The sequence below is a fragment of the Rhagoletis zephyria genome, unplaced genomic scaffold, assembly GCF_001687245.7.
Source record: "Rhagoletis zephyria isolate East Lansing unplaced genomic scaffold, Rhagoletis_zephyria_1.1 Rzeph_scaffold_04032, whole genome shotgun sequence".
Classification (NCBI taxonomy): Eukaryota; Metazoa; Arthropoda; class Insecta; order Diptera; family Tephritidae; genus Rhagoletis; species Rhagoletis zephyria.
In genome coordinates this window covers 6,576-16,124 of record NW_016161115.1, presented here as the reverse complement: position 1 = coordinate 16,124, position 9,549 = coordinate 6,576, and the positions used below count along the sequence as shown (strand labels likewise).

At 33.9% G+C, this 9,549-nt stretch overlaps 1 protein-coding gene across 3 annotated transcripts in view; it reads right to left on the bottom strand.

The window, feature by feature from the left end:
* Positions 1 to 6,989: 6,989 nt before the first annotated feature.
* The window catches only part of LOC108370146 (uncharacterized), an 8,399-nt gene continuing 5,839 nt past the window's right edge, over positions 6,990 to 9,549 (bottom strand). The window contains exons 1-3 of one of the 3 annotated variants that reach the window (XM_017625408.1): positions 8,849 to 8,876; positions 7,560 to 8,553; positions 6,990 to 7,497 (exon numbers count right to left, since the gene is read on the bottom strand). In XM_017625408.1, the coding sequence (XP_017480897.1) occupies positions 7,007 to 7,497; positions 7,560 to 8,553 (1,485 nt within the window). In that variant the 5' untranslated portion in view covers positions 8,849 to 8,876 and the 3' untranslated portion in view covers positions 6,990 to 7,006. Of the gene's footprint in view, positions 7,498 to 7,559; positions 8,554 to 8,848; positions 8,877 to 9,549 lie in introns of those variants that run through there. The other 2 variants (XM_017625409.1, XM_017625407.1) reach the window with 2 other exon arrangements.

The following is a 9,549-nucleotide window of genomic DNA, read 5'->3' as shown; positions in this document are numbered from 1 at the left end:
TGGCAGCGCTCCGAGCATTGAGATAGTAATTTCATGTCAATTAGTAGAAAAGTTCCATGTTGAAAAAAATTTTTATTATGGCGAGAAATTTTTACATTTCTGCTGTGCCAATTCGTAACTTTTACTGCTGGAAATTTTTGACAGTTGCTCTGGTGCAAAAGAAGTTGAGCAATTAATATCAGAAATTATACAAAAAAGACTTGTCTTTACTGACTTTTATTCTTCTAGAACTAAAAGCCATGCATTTTTTAGACGCCTTAGTAATAAAATTAGAACAAAAAAATTCTTCAAAACCGTCAGCCGGGTTAAAAATTTTCATTCACCTCATAGTTAACAAAAATTCACAATCCGTAGTACTTTTCTATTAAATCGCAAATGCCGTTTGCAAAAAAAGGTTAATAAATGCGATTTATTTAAATCGTTTAGAAAATGAGTCCTTTATGTATACCATTTTATGTGGAATTATTCAATAAATTTCGTTTTACACTATACTTTTTGAAACTACTTGGAGTTAATTATTATTATTTTCTTAAAAGCAACCCTGCGTGCTTAGAAGACGTGTGTACCAATAATTTCATCCCTAGCATATTCATCCCCGAAGAAGGCAGTCGCCAAATTCACCGAAGGTTGTTTACTGGTTATATTGTGCTCAGCTGCCAACCGAAATGCATCGGTAGAAATAAACAAAAAAATTTGATTTACAAAATAAATTGAGTTTTTATTTACGATATTTGCGGTCAAAAAGGTTAAAAAATACAATAAAAAAAATTAATTAAAATTGAATAATAAGACCACAAGCAGACTCTAAATTTAGTGATTACTAGAACTGTTTCAAACAAAAAGATCAATCGTTTTATGTGCATATCGACGGGTCGTTACGTACCAGTTGCGATAATATGATGGAGCTTAAATTTTTCAAAAATAAGGCTGATTTTTTTGACGACGCGCCTAATCAAAGTAGAGTAATCGTTTCGCCATACCGATACTCGACTTCTGTACACTTGCACGCCGTGCATAAGTCACCAGCTAATAAACACTTTCTACACATAACACATTTCCTGGCCGTTCTTTCGCAACTACGCACTCCCCCAAATATTTCTGCTCCGAAATATTGCATAAATGCTTGTGGTTTAATACAATTTGCACGAATTTTACCACAAAATCATTCATTTTCAATTATTTTCTATTGAATTGACAAATAAATTGTATTTCCAACACAAAAAAGTAAACAAATGATGATTTCAAAACTGCAAGCGCCTTACAATGTTGGGCGCTTCGATTCATGAAGCTTTTATGATTAGGCGAAAACAAGATTTTGAATCGTAATGTACAGAGCTTCATTGAAATACATGCGTTCGGCATGAAAGCTTTATACTTTAGTATGCTGAAACGATTACACTACTATGATTAGGAGCTTAATGTGCGGAGTGCCTTAGTCTTTAAAAGTTTTTGCGTAGTTGAAAAAATCAATTTAAGCCATGAGTAATTATAGATGAAGTCCTTAAATAGTGGTATTTTACCGCAGTTTGAAAAGATATGTAATTTTGTTTTTTTTTGTCAATACCACTCTCAAACAAATCAACTGAGAGGATCTAAGTATAAAGTTTGCTTCCTGGCGCATAGTGAGAAACCGGCTTGGGATTAAAATTTTTTAAAGTGAACTGCAAATTTAAAGTAAGTTTAAAATGAAATGTATAGAATTTTTTGGCTACTTAAACACTGAAGATGGAAATGATCTCATTATGACTATTGAACAATGTCATAAATATAAAATGATTTATTGGCTTCTGTGTATAATGATGTGTACACTCATGTTAAAGTGAATAACACTTTCATTTTTTATAAACAATATTTTATTTATATACTAAAATATTGTTAAAAACAAGTACTCTGGCGTTTTAAAGTATTATGTTACTTATGCCGAATTTCCACTAGGCATTGAAATGACAAAAAATATAAGCCATTTAAGAAAATGCTATGTGGAAATAAACTTAATCGACACTTTTTTAACGTAATGACACGAATATTTTTTAATGCCCAACTTTGTCATTTGTCTGTTTTGCCATTTAATGCCTAGTGGAAATCCAGCACTACATTCATAATTTTGCTTTGAATAAAAATGTACTGAAAAGTACTGATCTTTTTTAGCATGAAAAAGTCTAACGTACAGATTTCGCGCATAAAAAATCTGGCAACCCTAACACTAGCCCAAAACTCTTTCAGAGACACAGGTTCAAATGTGTGGATTTTGTACCAAACCTATATTACTACTACCATCCGAAAAATAATCTGACAAACATTTCAGGTGATTTACCAAGTGCCCAGTAATGACATTTCACATTTCATTTGGCAATTCATCGCGTTCCTTGTAGAGCTGCAAAACTATCGGTGGTTGCACCATTCGATGTTTCGATAGTTTTGGGCATGACCATTCGATAGTATCGATGCTATCGGTAAGAGAAAAATATGGGATCCTTACTACGGTATGAGGTATATGGTAATATTAGTAGAAAAAACAGAAATGTTATTTTTAAACACCATTTTGGCGTGCTTTATTAAAAATAACAAATAAGATATTTTAAGCAACAAAAACAACCGCCGTGCTTATTCATACCAAAACTAGTTTCGCGGTGACTTTTCTACGGAACTCTTGGGTTCCGCGGAACACACTTTAAGAAGCTCTGTGCTGCTATACTAATAAAAATATTGCATCGTAGGTATATTTATTGCTTGTTTTAATTAAAAAAGAAAATTAAAATACCTCAAATTGTAATTTTCAAAAAATTTGGGGGAATCGGCTTTGTTAGAGTTGACCTCCCTGGTAAGTACTCACGGTTACTTTCTCCGGTATTCCGGTTACACCGCAGATGCAACTCGCTCAAATTTCCTCCCTTTCCCCTGGGCTTTGGCAACCTAACTTCAGCTAGCCCCTGTAGCCCTGCATGCTGTCAGCACAGTGCAAATGTGCTGAGTTTTCCCACCTCTAATTTAAGGAAAATTAATCACACAAGAATTATTTCCAATGGATTTCAAATATTTTGATATATTTATATATTGGGTTCCATTTAAGAATTAACGTTTTTTTCAACGTGGATCACACGGTTCCGGAGATTTGCCCATATAGTTTATATGGCTGACAAAAAAATTTTGAATGAACCCCAGTTTAGCTGATCTCCTTAGTCGAGTGAACATCAAATATCTTTTATTGAGTACTCTGTAGAGCGAACACATAATTTATTTTGTAATGATACTTGATAATCCAGTTGTCCTTCGCAATTATACCGCTGAAGGAGACGAGTGTCTTCAAGGAAAAAAACAGCAACCCAAGCCTAAGACTTTTCTGGATGAAATTAATTTTAAAGTTAAAAAATATGAACAGAATATATATTTTAAATAAAATGTGTTTATTTAGTGAATGAATAAAATACCTAATTAGAGTTCTATGAACAATTTTAGTTCTAGGGTGGTCCAAAATATAGAAGTTTGAAATGTTAAGCTTTCACACCCTAGGACTTTTCTAAATGGAAAAAAATAATACCCGCATCTTTTGTGTAAAAAAAAATATATTTTAAACTGCCTTAAACCTCATGAAGTTTTCCATGTATTTTATAGGTCTGTTCGATGTTCGATGAGTGGGCTAAAAGTGTAGAACAGCGCAGGGCTAAACAACATCTGGCAGTTGCCAGAGCAATTTAGTAGGGGAAGTCGTGGAATTCTTGGACGGGGTATTGTTGGACAGCAAGATATTTTTTCCCCTAATAATGCTTTACAGTTTCAACCAACTGTCATCAACTCGTCTCATGCTGAGCTCATTTTTTTTTGTCATAGCAGATAGAAATTTGATACTTCAAAAGTTTTTATTTTATTTAGTATTTTGTTTATTTTAACAAGATTTTCCGACGAACTAACTCAGTTAAAAATATTTATAATACTCGTGGAAGCTTACGCCTCCGACACAGTAAAGAATTTTGTATTAAGATTGTATTGCATTACCTACTTATACGCCGCGATTTCGCAAAAATGAGAGTTCGGGGAATTATTGGACACTGTCTTCAGGGTATAATTGGACACTTATTTCTTGAAATTCGAGGCATTTTGCTTGCATAGTTTCCACATAGCATTAGTTTTTCGGCAATTTCTAATAGTTTTTTGGACGTATACATTTTGGTTTAGCCAGAATGCCGCTTTATAATGCAAACAAGGAGACATCGATAATTTCGGCAATATCATGAAATCTGTGAAGAAAATACCGCCTCCGACCGAAACGTACGTGGAAGAAGACATTGATTTCTGCATAATTTGCAAGAAAAATATGCAGAGACAAGACAACCGCCGAAACACAGCCCATTGCATTGTTTGTGATCGAGGTGTTCACCCGGGGTGTTCAGTGCGATTCGGAATAATTTTAATCGTCAATTTTCACTTTATGCTATTAATTATGATGTATTCTTTCGTTTTCGTTCATAAATAAATGTTTTCCATCAATAATTTTAATTTTTATCGACTTACAAATTGTCCAATAATTCCCTGAGATTTTTCAAAAGTGCAAAAAATAATTTTTATTCCAACTGAAATAACATGCATAACTCAATACAATTAGATCAAACTGATGATAGCAAACGGAAGGTTATTTCTCGTACTACAAAACCAAGCTTTAAATGATTAGAAAAATAAGTTTTTTGCGAGTTTTCGATCAAAATAAAAGTGTCCAAGAATACACCGACTTCCCCTACTAAGGTCTCAAAACGAAACCCGTGCAACTTATAAAAACATATATTTCAGGTAAAATCACAAAAATTATCTATTTGTTATTTTCTCACTAAATATCAATATATTTTTCCATTTGTTGATGAAAATTGGTATCGTATGGTTTCTTCACTGAAGGAACAGCTGATTTTATGTGCTGCACTAACTTGCACCAGAAAAGTGTTAGTTGGTGATTCACAAACACACAGTTCAAAACAGTTTAGTGCACAAAAAGGTTCATCGAACAGACCTTTTATAGAGAAAAAACTATTTTTTCGTAGAAATTGTATACAATTATTTGAAGATTTTTTAATATTAACTATTTTTATAGGTCCCCCGAAAAACCAAAAAAAAAATGTCATGGGGCCCAAGAAACTATTAGTATTAAAAAATTTTAAGATAAATAACTGGGTATAATTATTGAGTCTCCTGAAGAGAAACGGTTTTCTGATCGAAAAATTACGATTTTCAAGAATTCTATACCATTTCCAAGAAATCGTGTTTTTCGCCACCTTAAATACATGGTAAACTTCATGGACTTTGAGACAGTTCTGAATATCTTTTTTGTAGCAAAAAGATACTGGTTTACTTTTCCCCCTTTAGAAAAATCCTAGGGGTGAAAACTTAACATTTTGAACTTTTCCTTCCTGCATGCATTTTTGGATCACCCTATGCACGAATTAGTTCCCTCTATCCAGATTGTACTGTGCCCGCTTTTTTCTACCACGAAAGCACAATGACTTTTTAAAGGTAGTTTCACCACTTCCTCTTAGCCGCCATGTTAGCTATCTGACAGAAATCGTGTTTCGAAACTTTTGTGGTATCAATTTATTATAAAAATTCCACATTTTTGACGCTGGAAAAAACAAAGCAAAGCCAAATGTAAAGGTTGAAAACGTTTCAAACTTTTTATAAATTTTTTTTTTAAATTTGAGCGGCTGCTTACGTGGATGTTGCAACGCGGTGTGTTTGAACCAAGTTTAATTCAAAAGTATTAGAGCGTGTCAGACGTGGCATATATTTCGTAAGCAATATATTTCGAAAAGGCTGTCAAATTGAGAAATTTCAGAAAACAGTTGCATGAGCAGTCACACCTTGCATGTAAAGTGTCTTTTGAAAGATGTTTTTTTTTTTATTTCCGAAAGGCGAATCGCAGATTGCTAGTGCAGCACGAGAAAGTTTAAATATATTTCCGAAATCGATTTGCGCTCTCTCAATTGCAGTCACAGCTTGCAACTTTTATTTCTGAAACTGATTTCCGAAATGTGACAGAAAGGTCTTTCTGGCTGTTCACACATCGAAATAAATTTTCTCTTTCTCAATTTGAGAGCGAATTACGTGGAAAAGCTGGAAATATGCCACGGCTGACACGCTCTTTTCTAAGCCGGGACTTTCCTGTTGGATGTCCACTCTGTGGCATTCTTTGAACGGTTTCCCGTCAAAACCAAAATCGGCGAACGCGCTCTTTGCGAGAAAAGTCGTTTTTAGTATCGGTGACTTATTCCCTCATTAAAATATTCTTAAAAAAAACGTTAGCTAATATGCGGAAGTAGAAAAAGAAAATACGCACAAAGCTAGTAAGTATTTTATAGATAATATTTTTTATTACATAACAACACAAACATAAAAAATGCACAGGCCAACAAAAATGGAAAAAAGTTTGGTGCAGCAAATGTTTAAGCTTTTTTTATAGACTTTCTGGTGCTGATTACGAATCCGTAAGTATAGGGTTTCCATCGGCTCCAGATTTGGAGAAAAACGAGGGAAAGTGTCTGAAAAACACGTTTTTGCTATATTTTAGAAGCTCTAAGAAAGAAACAAAAGGTGATAGAACCTTCCATTTACGCTTAAATTAAAGCTCGAACTCTCGACTACTATCTCTGCGATTTTGGTTTTGACCGTAAACCGTCGTAGAATGCCACAGAGTCACATCCGACATAAAACATAAAACATTTTAAATTTTCTGCTCTGCTGTAATTGCGAGAGAAGTGGATGTAGGCTTGTGAAGTAAGTGCACACCAATTGCCAAGAGAACCATTTGTGTGTTCCGTTCATTTTACAAGCGCAGATTTGATTATGCCGAACGGTCGTGCATTGCTCAGTGAAAAAATACCAAAGAGAATAAGTGAAAATCACCTGGTTTAATATCGTAAAAGTGGTAACATTGTGTGTTTGTATATGTAAGAAATTTTGAAGTGAAACTACCTACTAAAAATTATTGTATCAGGCTTATATTTATGTATAATATCTAAAATATTTCTTACCTATTAGAATTCAGTAAGTTTGAGATAAGCAAATACTTCGCTTGAAGTTGAAGCAAAACGCCTTCGTCCAACATAACTGGTAAATTAATGTTTATTACATCGGGAAAAAAACTACACTTGTTAAATGTGTGCAATCCGGAAGCAATCGAAAAAGCATGACTCTGACTCATGTCACCTAAGTCAGTGGTAGGTGCTGATTTAGGGATGCCTTTATTTTCTAATTTTGAAATATTTACAAATATACTGCCATGCATGTAATTGCTGCGTTGCGAATATTCCCCACTGCGATGAAGTATGAATATCAAAAGGCTGCTATTATACGAAGGCATTACTCCAATAATTTCGAGATTTGAGGTATCCAAATCAACTTTAATAAGTTGTTCGTTTATTTTAAGCTCATTTGGCTCCAGAAAATTTACCCGAAAATAACGCACATAACTCATAGCGGTTGTTACAATAAACTCTGAGGTAGAAATCAGTTGAACACCTAATCAAAACATGTATAAATTAATTCATTATCAGTGGTTTTGTAAAAAACATTTCTTCTACCTGTTACTTTTATTCCGCCGATGTGCAACTTTTTAGAGCAAAGTACTTTGCCTTTTACACTCAGCATACACACTAGTAAATATGAGCCTTTATTAAAAACAACCAGATACATATTAGGCAAAAATTTTTTCATATGAATTAGGTTGCAAATTATATTATCTTGTTTATCCCATAAAACGGCTAACGGTGATAATAAATTCAAATTAGATCCTAAGTTATTTAAAGAAAATATTCTCAAAATGCCATCCCTGCAACTAGCTACCAGGCAGTAGTCAAAACAGATGATATCGCATACTTTTTCAAGATTGGTTCTCGATATGAAAAAATCGTTCAATGCTGGGATGTACGCATTTCGGAATCTAAGAGCTGAAATGTAGCCGCTGCCGAAAGATACAAATAGTATTGGTTCAGTTGTATGCCAAGTGGCGGCATTGATACAGCATTCTTGATTAAAATCAGAACAGCTATAAGCATTAGATGATGTTAACTCATTTGATAAATATTCATTTACATTGAATATTTCACTCCACTGACGATTGGGTGCTGAATTTTTTTGTAATACTCTGCACAAGCCACTGGCAGTTAGAATTACAGCAATTGGTTGTTCTACACATGAGTGCAATGGTGCTCGTTTGAATTGTAGTGCATTTAGTTTTGGAGGCTCACAAAAATAATTCGACACATATGATGGCTCTAATGCTAGTCGTTGCATATCTAACAAATTGCAATTTTTATTAGATGTTTTTAAACTCGCTTTCTTCAGCGCGATAAAGTCATAGTTTTGAGGAATTTCCGCGTAGGATATATTGTATGGCAGGTCAGCCAACAATGCCGTTGAATCCAATAGATCTAATATAATTAGATGATTATTTGAACTATGTAAAGCTATATCATTATCGCCGGCGATTACACCAAATTCCACACATATATCTTGTTTGATTTCTGAGAAATGTAGCTTCGTTAATTCTATTGGCGGAATATCGTCTAACGGCATCTAAAATATAAAAGAGAGGACATTGTTACTTTCGTAATAAAAAGTGAAGGGGGATTTGTATATCTATCTACATATAAGAGGGCTGCATGAATTCATACAAACTTCTAGCCAAACAGAGTACAGTAGATTTGAATATTTTACTTCACATACAAAACAATCAGCGTTTGGAATTTTCTAAGTTACGAATATGCATTTTGTCTTAAATTATTACCTTCAAATGGAAGAATCTGAATGAATGAATGGAAAACATTCAAATCGTTCAAACTCATTTCGATTAAGGTTTTTTTTTACCTACCTGTTATTAGCTCGGGATGTAACTATGTAATATTGATGCGCCTAAAAGATGCAGCGATTTCTATTCTCAAGTTACATACCTGATGACAGTACGAATGGCAATTATAATAGGGAGGTTTTAGTTTTTTGAACTATAATTTATATTATTGCAAACAAATTTGTTCGTATTGTATTTACTACACCTTTAGGGCAATATGAGTTTTTGAGAATGCCGTTCGGATTGAAAAATGCGCCGGCAACATTCCAAAAGTTTATTAATAAAATTTTTTCAGAGATGATTCGCAAGGGCGAGGTTATAGTTTATCTCGACGATATCATGATAGCAACGGAGAGCATCAAAGAACATATCGAAATATTAGAAAAAGTATTATTAAAAATTGTACAGAATAACTTACAGCTGCGTTTAGATAAGTGTGAGTTTTTGCAGTCGAAGGTGTCATATTTAGGCTATGTTATTACTGGTGAAGGTATAGAGGCGGACGAGAAGGGGCTGAACGCAATAGAAAACTTTGCCGTTCCGACTAAAGTCGTCGAAGTTCAAAGCTTTTTAGGCTTATGCTCATATTTCCGAAGATTTATTAAGGATTTTTCGACTATAGCCAAGCCCCTCCACGACCTTACGAAAAAAGACACAAAATTTCAGTTTGGCAAAGTAGAGTTAGAATCTTTCAACAGTCTTAAAACAAAATTGAAGGCGTCACC